General features: G+C 42.0%; 1 protein-coding gene across 1 annotated transcript in view; it reads left to right on the top strand.

Moving 5' to 3' along the window:
• DGKK (diacylglycerol kinase kappa) overlaps positions 1 to 17,498 on the top strand; it is a 107,011-nt gene that overhangs the window by 74,427 nt on the left and 15,086 nt on the right. The window contains exons 8-17 of the mRNA XM_069464036.1: positions 78 to 180; positions 8,018 to 8,201; positions 8,923 to 9,031; positions 9,815 to 9,954; positions 10,850 to 10,931; positions 12,613 to 12,704; positions 13,601 to 13,700; positions 14,662 to 14,878; positions 16,393 to 16,497; positions 16,951 to 17,047. Of these exons, the coding sequence (XP_069320137.1) occupies positions 78 to 180; positions 8,018 to 8,201; positions 8,923 to 9,031; positions 9,815 to 9,954; positions 10,850 to 10,931; positions 12,613 to 12,704; positions 13,601 to 13,700; positions 14,662 to 14,878; positions 16,393 to 16,497; positions 16,951 to 17,047 (1,229 nt within the window). The remainder of the gene's footprint in view (positions 1 to 77; positions 181 to 8,017; positions 8,202 to 8,922; positions 9,032 to 9,814; positions 9,955 to 10,849; positions 10,932 to 12,612; positions 12,705 to 13,600; positions 13,701 to 14,661; positions 14,879 to 16,392; positions 16,498 to 16,950; positions 17,048 to 17,498) is intronic.

Below are 17,498 nucleotides of genomic sequence, written 5' to 3'. Positions count from 1 at the left end.
GGAACTCAAGACTGATCAATGTTATCCTTTTCTCTTCCCCCTCCTTTTTTTTCTCTGCTCTGCTCTTGTCGTTTCAGGTGCATGATGATTGTAGGAGACGGTTTTCCAAGGAATGTTGCTTCGGAAGTCATCGCTCATCTGTCATTCCTCCCACTGCTCTAAGCGACCCCAAAGGCGATGGTGAGTAGCTAAACCTAAACCTCAGAGACACATTGCGGGGTGTGAGGGGGAGGTGCAATGGCTGAGAAGAAGGACTGCAATTAAATTATTTTCTTCAACCAAACATTTTGGCATAGTAAGAATGTATAATGTGTATAGATAGCTCATGGTTTTCTCTTTAGACCTTTGGGATGGTGAATGTTGGTCTTTCTGGTGTATATGTATGTGGGCATGTTCTCTGTAGCCTCTGTCACATTGTTTATGATTGATCAGAATTGATTTCAGCTTTTTCCTGATTTCCAAACAAAAGATAATCCACAAAATAAGTTTGTTTGTGTCTAGGTGGTCAAGTAATAACTGCATTAAAGCCCAGGTTATATTACTTTTAAACTGGAAACTAACATCAAGTTTGTTCCCAGACCTGAAACTAACATGATCATTGCCCCAACACTCTTCGCTGATGCTTTGTCAATTCCTGGACACTAGTGATTTATTGAGAACTCTAATCACAAGATGTCTAAAGGTTACAGAGAGATCTAAAACATGGGCATTGCCAGAACTAATGATTACTGTGGATCTAGGATATTGATATACTACAACAATTAATATTTTAATGTAGCATATGCTAAGTGCCAAAGGAATGGTAGAGACACTTGGAAAGCAGAAAATGTTAGGAGGTTAAGCAGAAATGAGGTAGTAATGAAATCAGTGTAGCAAGAGTAAACTTTTAGAGTCTTCTATCAAGAGGTCTAGCAATGTTAGAACAGAGAAAGCAGGAGCCAAGGAGAAGGTTGTTTTTAGTTTTGTGTTTTTTGTTTTTTAAGAATAGATAAGACAAGGAAGCAGCATGGTGTAAGGGAAAAAAAGGGCCAGGCAACCATGCGTTTTAGTCACTTACTAGCTAGGTGACCTTGGGTAAGTCATTTATATTCTCTGAGCTTTGCTTCCGCATCTGTAAATGGGAATGAATCTGTCTATTGTGAGGATAAATGATAATATGTAAAGGGCCTAGGTATCTAGAAACATATCCCAAAGGACCATAAAACTAAATCTTCTTGGGTGACTAAACACCTAGTCATCTAGCCTAATGAAAACTGTAGACCCTCACAGAGATGACTCATTCTTTGGCACTTGCTAATGATGCATTTTTGAGTTCATCTCTCCTTCCCTACTTTTTCTTTGCTTCTGAGAGACTCTTCTTTCTGCTATTGAATGGTTCATTTGCTATTCCCGTCACTCAATATTAAAGATTGGAAGCTGTCAAGATCAAAATCATATATCACAGCTAAAAAGACCTGACCTATTTTACTAACACTAAGAAATATAGAATTCTAATATACTTGCCACTGACATACTACTATTTCACTAAGCCAGGGAAGACATCATGAATTTCAGTTTGTGGATGGCCAGTTTCACTCTATATATGGTCAATTTCACTTATTGGAGGAAAGCTCAAATCCTTCCCAGAAAGCTTTTATCTGTATTTCTCTAATATGCTAATTTATCCATCACTGACACATGGGATGTCCTTTGGTCCAAGAGTGATTAGTGAACCACCATTTCATTGGCTTAAAAATTGTCCACATATTGATGTTTTTTGCTCACTTCATTGCCAGGGAAGAGCCAGCACTAGCTAGAAGCAAAGAAAGGAAAAGAAATAAGAGTAAATTGTTTCTTTAGTCAGGGAACAGAAGGGGACAAAGATTCCTGTAGCCATTACAACACAGTTTCAGAACTAGGCATAGTACGTGTGTACCTGTGTGTTCATGTATGTATGCACACACACACATACACACACAGAGCCAGTTAGTCTCTTCCAGTTATTTCTCCAGCCCTAACACAGATAAAGATAGACCTTAGTACATGGAATGAGCCATTCACACAGGTTTCTGCAGGCAAGTATACTCATATGTCCCCATAATGACATGTACAGACATAAAACTGGACTTACTCAGGGATGCATGCATATATTATTCTCAGATCTACTCAAATATTTATCCACATAGTTACCCCCCACCCCACAGATAGTTGACTAGAGAGGTGATGAGACTGATGACTTGGTAAATAGGAGATGCTTGATTGGATGGAATGAAGGAGGAAGATGTGGTTAATACAAAAGGAAAAGTGGCAAACTAGTCAGTTGAGCAAACTCAGGCCGTAGTGAAATAAACCTACTTTTGAATCTGAGACATATTGCTCACCCCCATAGGGACCTGAGGAAGATGTCTTTGAGCGGAGGGCCCACCTCAGCATCCCACAAATCACCTCAAACAGATGTTAAGGAGTATGCCACTTCTGTTCTTAGGGAAGTTAGTGAGTTTTAAAAATTTGTTTGTTTTCTCCTATATCTATATCTTGTTATAGTTTGTCAACTAATGGCATTGCTACTTTCTTTTGCTTTCCACCAATGATATAATATTATTGCTTAGGAGCACCTAGGCTAAGCTTTTCTTTTTGTGTAGTGTCTCATTTAATGCTCCATAAGTTAGTTTTTAGCCTTTCCTCCTAGTCATCTGCATTCTTGATCCAACTGAATCTCATTCTCTGACAGCCCTTCTTTCTATCATGCATTACTTGGCCTAAGACTTCTTAGGAATATCTTCCAAGACCTCCCTATCTTCTTAACTCTTCCTGGCTTCTTCCAGTTACAGAATCTTAGAGATGGTGAGTTCCTTAAAGATGATCTGGTTTGACACTCCCTGGCCAGGCTGGGGAATCCCCTCTCCAGCATCCAGGGTGAGGGCATCAGTTGATGACTTTCCAAGGAAGCCCGTGCCAATGCTGAGTAACACTCATCTATTCACACATTCGTTTTTTCAGACAACAGACTCTAATTTCTGAGAATGCCTTCAAATTACCCCCTTTCCCTACCCAGTCTTCTTGGTAAATTCCTTCTCTCATCCTTTAAAGTCCAGCTCAAAATCAGACATTATATTCTTTGTTTGATGGCTTCTATAATGGCCTCTTCCCACTTCCCCAAATTAATTATTTCTTTTGATGTAAACCAAGAACACGTATCTCAGAGCACCTGACACACGACATTATATAGTTCAGCACATGTCTCTCTCCCACCCCAGACTGTGAACTCCCTAGCACTTAACTCAGATCTGGGTACATGGTATTTGCACAGTCAAGATTTGTTACATGAATTCATTAATACATTTTCTGAATACTGCCTGTATGTAAGGCTCAATGCTGAGCAATTTAGAGAATAAGAAATGACTAAGACAGCATCGCTGATTCATATGGAGGCTAAATAGTGTAGTGCAGTGGTTGTTGAACATGAGCATGCATAGGAATCATCTGGAAGCTTTGTTAAAACACAGAATTCTGGGCCCTACCCCCAAAACTTTTGATTTCAGTATCTGGGTGGGGTGCAAAAGTTTGTATTTCTAACAAACCCTCAGATGCTGCTGATGCTAGTAGTCCTGCAAGCATGCTCCAACATTTACTGTGTGACCCTGGACAAGTTACTTAACCTCTCTGTGCCTCATCTGTTATTTGTTTTCTGACAATAGGGAATGATAGTTGTACTCAGGTGCATTAGGAAAGTTAAATGAGTTGATATTTGTAAAAAGATTTTAAACAGGAAGGGGAAACAGTAAGCCAACCTTATGCCAATTTAGCATCCTTCTGTGATGTGAACAGAACAAATTTGAATGGAACTGTTGGCTTCTTGGTTTGGGGCACTGTGGTTGCATTAATACAGCTCAAAGAAACATGGGCTTTTTATGAAAGGTTCTTTCAAGCTGTTGACTCATCTGGAGCTTAAAGTCAACTAAATCCCCTAAGCCCTTTTCACACTGGATGCTGCCAAGTGAAGTCCCTCTTGTCCTGTTCTGGTGCAATTTATGTCCTCGAGCCTAAAGGCCAAGCTTCACATTCATTACCTTTACATCTCATCAGTTGACTTTGACCCATTAGCCTGTTGAGGTCATTTTGCACTCTTGATTCTGTCATCCAGTAGCTCTTCCTCCAGCTTTGGGTACCTCAAAGGTCACAAGCCAGCCTTCTATGTTTCCATGTGAATTGTCAATGAAAATTGTGGAATAATACAGGACACTCCCATATGATTAACATCAGCCTATTCAAAAGCAATCTTGTGAGCACGGTTATTTACCTGGTTATAAATCTGCCTAACATTATTACAGTCCAGCCCACAATGGCACCTATTTTTGTCACCTTGTTCACAAGATTCTCTTGAAAAACTTGGCCTTGCTCAAATTCAGATATTCTCCACCTCTGGGGTAAAATGCTAGATGGGGCTGCCCCTGTATTCTCCTGGGACTGGCTTCCTGCCAGGGCTGCTTCCATTGTCTTTGCATCAGTGACCAAATAAGATTTGACACTGAAGTTCATGTTGCCTTAATTATATAATTTTCTCTTTAGCAGCTTCCCATCTCCACCCTGGATTATTTTATCAATCATTGCACATGCTACTATTGTACATATAGAGAAACGAACACCCAGAGAAGTTAAGATGTTTGCTCTGTTTAGTGAATAAACTTGTAGGGCAACCAGCTGCAGCACACAGCTGCAGTCTCTTATAGAAGTATACTACAAAAGGCAGCCTGTGCACCAAGCTGCAAAATAGATCTAAAAATGATTCCAGCTATGCCCTCATGGCTATTTAACTTCCAGATAGTATTAGCATAATTCTTTTTGTCCTATTTCTTAATTTAATTCTTGACTAGTTAATATATTCACATGGTTCAATTTTTTTTAAAAAAGAAAAACACACACACATAATATTTAATAAAAAATCTTGCTATCTTTTCTCTGATCTTCTCAATCTCCTACAGCCCCCCTCATTCCCACTTACAAACAGATGACTACTGCCATTAGTTTCTTGAATACCTTTCAGTGGCTTTTCATGTATAAACTGGTACATGTAAATAGGTATTCTTGTCCCCCCCTTTTTAATACTATGCACATTATTCTGTACCTTGCTCTTTTTCCCATCACAGTGTATTTTAGAGATCTTTCCATATCAACAAAAAATTATTAACTCCTTTGTAAAGCTACAAGATATCCCATTATATGGCTATACCATTACTTAACCAGTCCTCTATTGATGGATGTTTTGGTAGTTTTCAGCCTTTTGCTATTACAAATAATACTGCTATGAACAACCTCATGCATGGCATTTTACATATTACATCTATAGGAAAAATTCCCAGAAGTGGAATTACTAGGTCAGAATGCATATGCCTTTGTAATTTTCACAGATACAGTCATATTGCCCTCCACAGAGCTTGTGTCGCTTCATACTTCCATCCTTAGTGTATGAGAGGGTCTATTTCCCCATGGCCTCCTCAATCAAGTGTGTTATCTAATTTTTTAAAAATTTTGCCAATCTTCTGGACAATAAAAAAGTGGTACCATGGCCTAGTTTTAATTTGTATCTTTCTTATTATAAGTAAGTTAGACCATCTTTTCATCTTTAGGAGCCAAGTTGTATTTCCTTTTCTCAACAGCATAATGCATAGCTGATAAAGGTTAATTTTCATCTAAGCCCTGGGAAACTAGTTAGGTTTTTGAATGATCCATTTTGCAGATAAGGAAACTGAGGCCCAAATAGCACATACTAGTTGGTCTCACTGCCACTGCTACCTCCCCTTTAGAGAGGGACTGCCCCAAAGGGCCTTTGACACTCTTAAAAAACATTGGGGGCATAGACAGGTCTATTCCAGGACCTCTGGCAGGAGACATCGTTGCTTCCAAACACATCTCACAGATCCACTAAATGTTAGCAGGAAGCTGTTTCCACCAGTCCTTTAATTAGGGTATATATCCAAAGTCACATGCTCACCTAGAGGGTGTTGATAGGAGGTTGCTGAGTGAGAAAGGGAAGCACAGAGCAGAGCCAGTTTCTAAAACAAAGGAGAGGTAAGCCTAAGGCTAGGCCATGATTTGGGTCCTGCACTGTTGGTTGGTAGGGGAGCAAACACATAAAAAGATAACACCCTTTGACTCCTTTCTTTATAAATCTTACGACCTGTCCCCTAATGTTTCAATTCTATACTGAAAAGCCTCACCCTCATTTTTGCACTGCTTCCTCTAATATCTTGTCATTTGATCTGGCCCCTGTCACCTCTCTGACCTCTTCTGCCACTCGCCTCCTCACTCACTCCATAGCAGCTATGCTGTGCTCTTCACTGGTCCTTAGGCACTGGAGACAGTCTGCCTTCTCAGGGTCCTAGCACTTATTCTTCCTCCTGCCCCCCAAAACTTTTCCACCAGATACTTGCATTGCTCACTCCCTCACTCCACTCAATTCTCATCTCAAATGTCACGTCCCCAGAGAAGCCATTTCTGACCACCCTGTTTAAAATAACATTCCCTCCGATCTCTGCCACCTTTCTTTGCCTTATTTTTATCCACAACACATTATTTTTTATAATTATTTGTTATGACTTATCTCCTCCATTAATATATAAGTTCCACAAGGGAAGACATTGTTTCTATCTTGTCCACCATTGTGTTCTCAGAACATAAAGCAAGGACAGGCCCAGAGAACGCCCTCAATACATATTTGTTGAATGAATGGATTAATGTGTCTTAACTACCATTGTGTCAACATATTACTTTTGTAAAAAAAAGAAAAAAACTTTCAAAAACGTACTACTGTTGGATAATGTGTTCAGGGAAAGTAACTACTTCCAAGTTATGCTACTGAGGCGACACAGCAGACTCCCTGTGTAGCTGTGAGTCCTGGCAAGTCCTGAAAATTTGGTGCATGGCTGGCTAGCTGGCTTGGGATGCCTTCAAGCTCTACTAGCCAGTGAGTGGGAATTGGCCCATAGAGGAAGCCTGCCTTAGATTTTTCCAGGAAGATCAGCCATGAAATCTGTTCAAGCAGATTTCCTTCAGGCTCCCTTTCACCCAGGTTAAAACAAATGAGACTTCTCAATCTACCTCCCCACCACGACCATTGAAAAGTGAGCCACATGCTTTTTGCCCTGTGTATTTATTTTTGCTGGGGCATCCATGGCAAGCCACGAGCTCTGAAGTTGGGGGGCTAACTATTTGTCTAGCGTCTCCTATGGGACCATAGAACACTGCCCGTCTCCCTGCCAACAGGCTCTAAGACTCAGCACAAGCTGGCAGGCTCTCACTATTTAGACTGTTATAACTCCACTTCTCTATGGGTAACTTCAGTGTTGGGGATTATTAAAGCCTCTCTCTTGTTCAGACAATTTCCCTATAGTCTCGTTTCCCCTGGAAGTTGGTGTGATAACACAGATTGCTCTGCCAGAGCCATAGAGAAGTGATTAAAGCTTTTTATTTCATCCCGCCTTGATATGTTCTGTCATTAGCTCCTGGCTAAATGACAGCCTTTCCTCCCCCTCTCTTGTGATCTGGTATCTTCTCACTGTGAGCACTGAGCTATCCCAGGCAGAGAAAGGACTAGTTGGTGTGCTAGTCCTCCTCCTGGGCTCTCAATCCTCTCCTTCCTCAGTTTCCCCAAAGAGTTTTACTAATACTTGATTGTGGCTCCAATTTCCTTATTCCTTGTGTTCCAACATACTCCGTGTATGATGAATCTGTCTCCCGAGCTTGAGCACAGAGACTGTACCCACAGCAGTATCTAGTACGATGCTTGGCATGTAGTAGTTGCTCAGTAAATCTCATTTGCCTGACAACAGCTGGAAAAATAATTTTTAAGTCCCTCTGGATGTTGTCTTGACTTTCTTTCTGCTTCTCAGTCTCAGGAGACTGGGACTTGTACTCAAAAAGTCCTTGCAAAATGTGATGTTAAGTCATGTCTCATTTCCATCTGAATGACCCTGTTCTTTTTTTCTTCTTTTTCTTTTTGGGGTGTGTGTGTGTGTGTGTGTGTGTGTGTGTGTATCAGGCCAATTAGTAGTATCTGAAGACTTCTGGAATCTTGATTGGTCATCAGCCTGTTCATGCCCCCTGCTCATCTTCATCAACTCCAAAAGTGGTGATCATCAAGGCATCATCTTCCTCCGAAAATTCAAACAATACCTTAATCCGTCTCAAGTGTTCGACCTAGCGAAGGGTGGACCTGAAGCCGGGTAAGCACGGGGTAAGAGATATAGCTGGGTATGTAAGCAACTCCTCACTCTGTACCTTCTAGACTAGGATAGGCTTCCTGGAATCAGTTCTTGTACTTGGGCAGGAAAGATCTATTTTCTCACACCAGGACACAAACATATGACTCCAGAGCATTTGTTGTTGGCTGATTGGAGAACTTTTATCCCTCTCCCAGAAATCCCTTCAAGCCCATGTCCTGCTCTCAGATTTGCTTCACATTTTTCTAGCTGGAAGAGGCAAAACTACATCCCCTGACTTCACAGGAAGAGGCAAATGGATATTGCTGTCTACCTTTCCTGCCACTCACTCTTTTTCCTGAGGCCAAATAGATACATGTCTATTACAGACCTGTTTTATTTGGGGACCATCTGGCTGCTCAGTCCTGATTCCTGTGAGCCCACTGGCCACTGTGCAAGGCATTCTTCCTGGGCCTCAGAAAGTGGCTTTGGCTAGGTTACTACTGGCTTCCAGAGCAAAGCTGGGCACAGAATAGTATAAGTTGAGGCAAGGCCTGATCTCTGGGAGTGCCTGTGAGAAGTTGTCTGTGGTCTTAGGTACACAGAGAGATAGGGGTTAATATAAGGCAGGTAGCCTGTTAGCAGGGTGCCAAAGCAGCAGTCCTTATGTCCTGACATGTTGTAGGAAAGAGTTATAAAACTCAGCTGTTCATGAAATGACTCCCTTTCCCCTTCTTCCTTTCAGGCTGTCCATGTTCAAGAACTTTGCTCGCTTTCGTGTTCTGGTTTGTGGTGGAGATGGCAGCGTGAGCTGGGTCTTATCTCTGATTGATGCCTTTGGATTACATGAAAGGGTAAGTCCCTGGCTGACACAGTTTAGCCATTGCTAGAAGGAGTAGGGGTGTGGAACTGCCCATCCCAAGAAGTCCTGAGTCTTCATTCTCCCTGTCTGTAAAATACATATTTTCCATAGATTTCATAGTCAACCTGACTGGTAGATTTCCAATCTAAGCCTGCGCACCTAGACCATTTTCTGGTCATCTATCTGTGCAAAGGAGAAATGAAGGAGTTAGCAGAAAGAACGAGTAGTGCTCTATTCCCCAGGCTTCAAAGTGAAGGGCTAAAGGGGAAGAGAGCAAGCAGAAAAGAAGTGGCCTCAGACATCATTCAGCTCCCAATTTCCTTCCCTTTCTGAGGCCGCCAATCTTTCTCCCTGAGTCTCAAGAGTGGCAGAAACTTTCCTCTACCTTTCGCCACTCTCCCTAGGCAGCCCTCTGTTCTTCTGACTCCAGTGGTTTTGTCTCCTGAGGCACCCCACCTCCTTGGCCCAGCCCAGATAGAAATTGATGGTTACATTTCTATTTTATAAGCATGGCTATGAATATTAGCATATTCCAGCAACTTTCCCCTTTGGTGAGTAGTTTTTGTATTGCTAATACTGGGGTCCAACTCCTTAGCGAAAATTTTACACAACTTCGAACATCCTCCTCTTATATATACTTCCTGGAATCTTAAGTCCCTTAAAACCACTAGATTTAAGGCCATAATTCTTCCCCCAGGGTATCCTGTGGGTTCTTTCATGGGTGAAGCTTGGTAAAAGGACTGTCTGAAAAGGGTGCCTCCTTTTGTTCTTGCAGTGTCAGCTGGCAATCATTCCACTTGGAACCGGCAATGATCTGGCCCGTGTCCTGGGTTGGGGTGCGTTCTGGAACAGAAGCAAATCACCTCTGGATATCCTCAACAGAGTGGAGCAGGCTAGTGTGAGGATTCTAGACAGGTGAGTTGCTGAAAGACTGGGTCCCTGTGCCTCTTCCAGACTCACATACGTTATTCCCAGTTACATCATCTCAATCAGGAATACTCTAATCTCTCTCGTAGAGCCTCATTTCCTTTCTGGCTTCAGTACACGGCAGTTTGAGGGATCTTGTCTTTTGGGAAGCTGTGATCTGCCATGTGTCCCTCAAACATCATTAAAGCCCCTCTTTAAAACTAAAAGATCCTAGAGCTGGGGCCCCATGAATAAATTTCAAGGGTTCTGTGAACTTTCTTCAAATTGTATATAGCCAATTATCTATATAAGCATATTTTCTGTTGGGAAAAATCTACAGTTTCATCAGGTTTTCAAAGAAACTAAAAAAGTTGGGGAAGGGGGGGTAGAAATAGCTGGATGAGATTGCCTCTGCTCTAGAGAAGAGAGAATATCGCCATCCTATCTCCTGAGGGGGGAAAAAAAAGACTTTCTATGCTGTGGCATATATGAGTATTTGATTTATTGCTGCCCATAAGGATCTATTGGGTAGATTTTTTTCAAGATACCAAACTGGGCCCCACCACAAAGATTCAGTAGGTCGTGGGCAGGGCCCTGATATGTGTATTTTACAAAAGCACCTCAGGTGATCTTGATGGTTATGTCTGGTTGAGAATCACTGCTCTCTGAGAACCCTGTGAGGGAATTCCTTCCATCACATTGGCCTACAGAAGTCATGAGGCAGAGTATCCTCTTGTAGTATACCTTGAGATCAGGTGACCAGAGATTGCTTGGGCATCCCATACAATATGCCTCCCCCCACCACATAAATATTTTGACCTCTTTCTTGACCTTTGAAGCATTGATTCCCATCTGTGATGAAACACAACCCTAAATATCTATCTGTTTTTGAACTTCATTTCAGATGGAGTGTGATGATCCGTGAGACTCCCAGACAAACCCCGCTGCTAAAAGGACAGGTTGAAATGGATGTACCACGATTTGAGGTAACTACTGCCCAGCTATAATTCAGGCCAACATCTTTGTTATATGGTGAAATAGTTGGCAAAGTCCAGAGAGAAGCTTTTGTATTGTCCATGGACTCAATGAGGATGAGATCATTGAGGACTGGGGACATGTCAGTCAGCAGCTATTTACCAAGAACTATGTTAGGCACTGGGGATATCATTCATTTAGACATTTACTTATTCATTCATTCAAAATATTTATAGAGTAACTACTATATGTGACATACTGTTCTAGGAGCTATTCTTATATGCTAGTGGGTAAAGAAGAATGGCATAGTCCCTGCTTTCATGGAGCACATAGTCTACTTAGAGAGATGGTAGAATAAATTGTTTTAATCAAGTAGTATGAGTGTTAGTATATAAGGAAGTAGAGGGAGTTGGGAACACACAGCAGGGGGATCTATCTCAGTCTGGGGGGAATCAGGGAAAGTTTCTCAGAGGAAGTGCCATTGCAGAAGAGACCTGAGGACGAGAGGGAGTTAACCAGGAGAATAAGAAAGAGGAGGCCTGTTCCAGACAGAGGGAACAGCATGTATTGTTCCAAAGGCAAGAGAGAGCATGGACTACTCACAGAACTGAAATACATCCATAATGGCTGGGTCATAGGAGCCAGGAAGGGGCATGCAGGGAGGGTGACCAAGACGAGGCTGGAGAAGTAATCAGGGGCGAGGCGAGGAGGAGCCCAGTAAACCATATTAGGGAGTTCAGACTTTTATCCTGAGAGCAATGAGAATTATAGAAGGGTTTTTTCTTATTTTATTATGAAAATTTCCAAACATATAGAAAAGTTGAAATGGTAGATTCTACCACTAACATTTCACTATACCTGCTTTATCATGTATCCTGCTATCTATCCAGATATCCTGCTATCTAATAGAAGAGATTTAAGCAGAAGGTTCCATGATATGTGGAGAAACAATTAAAGGAATAAAAACTAGAGGCAGTGAGAAAAGCTAGTAGATAGAATTGTCTAGGCAAGAGATGAGGGTGATTTGGACTGGTGAAGTGGTAACAGGGATGAGGAAAAGTGGACATATTTGAGACATACTGAAGAAATAGAATTATCAGGAGTTGGTAGATGTTCGAAAGTAGGGGGTTACAGAAAGGGAGGAGTGGAAGTTGTAATTAAGAGTACAGACTCAAGAACCCAACTACCTGGAATTGAATTCTGGCTCTGCCACTTATTAATGTCCCCTTCTCTATGCCTCAGTTTTCTCCTCTGTGAAATGGGGATAATAATAATCTTTATCTCATAGGGTTGTTATGAGGATTTCATGGCACATAGTCAGTGCTACATAAGTGGATGCTGTTATTATTAGTAATATTATTATTAAGAAGTGACATTCTAGCATTGGAAAGATGTGAATTTGAATCCCAGCTCTATTCTTTACTAGCTATGTAATATGAGGTTGTTTGTTCATTGACACACGAAACAAACAGTACCTCCTTCATATGAATTTTCAATTATTAATTTAAATGAGAGGAAATAAAATACATCTACATTTTTAGAATGACCACAGATCTAAGATTATCTCTGGGGACCTTCAACAAGAATCCTTTGATCATTTCCAGAGAGGCAGTTGAAGTGTGGGGGATGAGGATGGGCAGCATACTGTCACAGTGCTAAGAGGTCAGAGCTAAGCACTCCTTTTCCCCCTAGGCCGTCGCCATCCAACACTTAGAATCAGTAGCCACTGAGTTGAACAAAATCCTGAAGGCCAAATACCCCACAGAGATGATCATCGCAACCAGGTCAGTCTTCCTTTGGCTCTCATCCTCTGGGGTCTTTTCTGCCCCTCATGGGTTGTTCCCAGGTCAGATATGGTGTTCACGTTGATAGTTTAGGGTGTTGAGGCCAAGGAAAGTATATATTTATCTTCCCAAATCAGATTTCTCCCAACTTGAATCTCCTGAATGGAAAGTTTAGAAAGAAAAATGAAATTGAGGCTCCTGTTCCCCCAAAAAGACAAAATTGCAAGCCAGGGATTTTGAAGGAGGGTTACAGAAGGGAAACAACATTCTAGACCATTCAAGAAAGAGCATAGCTCAGCTCCCTGCAGTACAGACACCTTGTTTTCCACCTTTGACACCAGGAAAGGTCTTTGTAGTACCTACCTATAGCTGCTCTCTCATAATCTGAGCAACATATTCTCCCCCTCTAAACATGTGGCTTATTTGTTCCTTCTGGGAGTTCTTTGCGGGGGGTGTTCCTGCACAGTCTACCATACTGTCCTCTGAGAAACACTCCCCACAGGGAGAGTCCTCCCAATGTCATTATATTTATACTAAATTAGCTGGGCCCTTGAACCATAGCTGATTGACCCGGGGTGAAAATCTGACCCAAGTTGGACCAAGTGAATTGTCTTTTATGGAAATTCAGAATTAGTACTAAGAAACGCTGGTCAAACTCAGGTACTTGACTTGGGAAGTGGTGTGAAACTGGACAGAAGTGGAGATGGAGCATATTTCACCATATGTACAAAAAAAGCAGAGAGGGAGAGGGGCCTGCGGAAGAGGGAGAGAGAGGGAGTCAGGAGAGATAAGGAAACAGGAGGAGGAGAAAGATGGAGACTGATGACATTATAAGAAAGAAGGGCTCTGGACCTCAGGACCCATGTCACAACATGCCATCTATCCTATCTTTCCAGATTCCTGTGTTCAGCAGTGGAAGATTTTGTGGTTGATATTGTGAAGGCCTGGGGTCGGATCAAACAGAACAATACAGCAATAGAGTCTGTGATTTTGAAAGTAAGTTTCCATTCTTTTTGTCTTATTCTTTTTGTGGAGCCAAGGGCCCCTTTTTGACAAAAGCAAATGTGCCTTTCACTGGGAATTGTAAAAGAAACGCAAGGAGGGGCAGCTGGTAAGCCTCCCTGATGGGGAATGTCCAACTTCATCAAACTTCCGTCTTTTGCCAAATGAAGAATGGCACTATGCGTGCATATACACATGCCATACACCTAAGCATATGACTAGCATCTGCCCACAACTAGACATAAGTGTACACCAAACATGTATTCACATGGTTGGATATTTCAACATGCTTGAAAATGTGTACATACAGATACACACTAGAAACATGCCCACGTTCACTTCTATAACAACAGTAACACTTATATGGCACTTACTCTGTGCCAGAGACTTATCTGAGTGCCTTGAATGTATTAATTTATTTAATCCTCACAACTTCCCTAGAGCATAGAGGCTCAGAGAGGTTAAGTAGCTTGCCTCAGGTCACAAACCATGAAGTGCTAGAACTGGGAATCAAAGCCTTAAATCCTGTAGCAGATGTAGGTCCCCAAACCTAGCCACGCACAAAGGCAGACCCCAAGTACCCATGCAGAGGCACATCCACATCCATAGGAGCGTGCCCATGAAAACGCCAGTCTAGAAATGTTTATCTTGCCTCAAGTTTGCCATGTTACACATCATTTTACAAGCCAGTCTGAGGTAAGAAAAACTTGGCAATATACATTGATGCCAGGGCTGCTCAGAAACAAATGACATGTGTTTGATCCCCTAACACCCTTTGGTTGTCTCATTACATCTACCCAACAACTTTTTTCCCCACATACTTCATCTCCCAATATGTGCTTTCTATGCTCAGTGTACCTGGCCAACCCCTCCCCTCTCCACCGCCACTCCTCATTCTGCTCTCTCAAACACTGGTCCCTCATAACAATGTCCCATCTCCTTTCTCACTATACAGAGTGACATAATGTATGATAAGCTCAGTGTCCTGACTGATGTCCTGGCTGAGTCGTCAGCAGCTACCTCTGCTGAGAAGAGTGCAGACAGCAGCAAGGCAGATGGAAAGCCCTTCGTTCCTCAGATAGACCACATAACCAAGTGCAAGTTGGAGCTGGCCAAAAAGGCCCAGAATCTCCAGAAATCCTTGAAACTCATCATATTCCAAGTTGAACAAGGTAAGGTGCCCAGGATTGTAGTGACTGAAGTAGGGGAAAGAGAAGGTTCTGGTGGATGGTTTACTGGTCTCCCTCACTCTGGGTTTGCTATCTGACTCCACTACCAAAACTTGACTAGATTCTGTGTGCATATTGCATCCAAAGTCAGTGCTCACATTGCTGATTTGAGAAGCCTCAGTCCTGATAAGCTGCCCCATTAGCTCCTCCTACCTCTCAGGCCCTCAACTCTTGCTACTAACTTATTTTGGGAACCAACATTCATTCTAAACAAGGATGGATGCTAAGTGGCCTGGCTCATAGCTCTGTCAGCATCCACCAGCAGCCATGGAATTTTTTTCTGCCTGCTCCTGTTTCTTTCCAACCACCAAACCTGTGACTATTTTAGAAAGAAACTGGTGTTCATCTCTGCATGACTTGCACAGTACTAATCAGGCACAATGACCCTGACAGTGGTCCTGATGGTTCTAGCATTGATTGCCATTGCCCAGAACTGATGACAATCTTCAAACTTTCCAACTCAGTATGAAAACTCTTTCAACTCCCCCAACTTCTTCATTTAACATTTTGGTGACCACTTCTTCCCCAAAATGCTTCATTGACAAACAGAAGGTAGCATAAGACTAAGTGTGTTCTGAGTAACTGAAATTAAGCAGAAGTCCCATGCAGCAAGGAAGTCCCTTTGGCTGGCCTTTGACTTTTAGCCATGGTATCTTGCCCCGCCTCGGTACCTTTAAGTACATCAGCCAAGTTACCAAGAAAGAAAGGAAATCTTCCTTCTGCACTGTGGAAGAATTAGTTAGTTTGCCTCTATTTCTAAAGTTTCCAAGCAGTAGGGATCAGATTAATCTGATGTAACCATAACTCTGTCACAACCAACCTTCAGTCTGCTCCATCAACACCTATGTTAGATTTAGAGGTGCAGCTTCTGGTGACAGGAAAGAGAAAGGCACCCCTGGCAGGGTAGGGATTGAACCTGAGCTTTGGTACAAGTGAGTACCTGAGCTATACAACACATAGGCTAGTGAAAGGAAGGAAACTTCTTAAATGTTCTGGGGACGGGTGAGACAATTGAGTGAAAGAGTGGCATGGGCCCAGAGGCTCAATTCTGGACAAAAGCCAGAAGAGCAGAGGGTTTCCTACCCTGCTGTCTCCAGCCCCAGCCCCAAGTTTCTACTCACAACCGCATGTACTGGGTGACAGAAAAAGAATAACCAGTATAACAGAGAAAGCTCGGGCATGAATATGAACACACGGCAGCAACACTGTAAAGAAGCTGGGACTACAAACAGACTGTGGAGGAGAGGTTATGGTCAAATGGGAGTCTCTATCATCTCCTCACACACTGACTGGCATTAACTAAGCAAAATAGATGCTCAATAAATGTTTGATAAGTGTGATCAATCCTCCCTCCCTCTTTTCTTTCTCTCTTTCTCCCTCCGTCCTTCCTTCCTTTCTCCTTCCCCCCCCTCCTTTCCTTCCTTCTTTCCCTCCTTCCTCCCACTTTTTCTCTATAGTTCTGGATGAGGAAAGCAGACAGGCAATATCTGCTAAGAACTTTGCTTCAACTTTCTTCCTGGAAGATGACTCAGAGGATAGTAACCGGACGAGCCCAAGACACCGTAAGGATCTTTCTCTTCTCTTATTCTAGCCTTAATCACTGTTGCCTAGTTCTTGAAGAATAAATATTTGTTTTTCATGCATACTCTCTTAGCCATAATCCTGCAGTGGATACCTCTCCCTCTTTCCCAGAAATCTCACACTATAAGATCCCATGCCAACATCCAGAGTAATGACTCCATTAGGAACTTTGAAAAGGCTGTCCTGATGAAGCCCAAGATTTGAAGCTGTTTTCTGCCAGCAAGCAAGCAGTCCAGCCCAACCTTACTATTCTCTTAGTGGAAATCCGTATCCATCCAAAAGGCTCCCTCTTTGGCATAAGAACCCTGAATGTTACCTAGGAGAAGATCATTGAGCTTGACCATGTCCCACAGAGAAAATAGGATGAAATATAAGTGGGGAGAAGGGCTTTTATTGTTTGCATCTCACACCAAGGTGATGTCTTTTGTTCCCAGTTTCTCGTCATGGTACTCTATCTTCTATATCTTCTCTCAAAAGTGAGGACCTAGATAACCTCAACTTGGAATACTTACATTTTACACCAGAAACTATGTAAGTATTTAATACTTATATCACCTCTTGATGGCTTCGTCCCTTTTCTGATTAAGAGCATAATCTCAAGATACCCAGAGTCAAATCCTAACTCTACTTACTAGTTGTGTGACCTACGCAAGTGACTCAACCAAAGTGAGCCTTAGTTTCCTCACATGTAGAATGAAGTAATTGTAGAATTTGCCACATATATTTATTGCATTTATTGAGCTTATATATGAAACGTGCTTGCATTGAGCAGAAATTGGCAACCATAGTTAAGTGTTATATGTGTTAGCAGTTATTATTGTTATTATTGTTATAAGCACTTAATAAATGTTAGTTGTTATTTCATAGGCCTTGTTTTTCCACTGTTGCCTTTAACAGTAAATGATTGAAGATACTAAAAAGTAAATGGTCATTAGGGGACTTAGTAGTAAATCTAAGGACATCTGTCTCACCAGTCCTACCT

This window comes from Eulemur rufifrons, chromosome 30, assembly GCF_041146395.1.
Source record: "Eulemur rufifrons isolate Redbay chromosome 30, OSU_ERuf_1, whole genome shotgun sequence".
Classification (NCBI taxonomy): Eukaryota; Metazoa; Chordata; class Mammalia; order Primates; family Lemuridae; genus Eulemur; species Eulemur rufifrons.
This window is presented reverse-complemented; position numbering and strand designations above follow the sequence as displayed.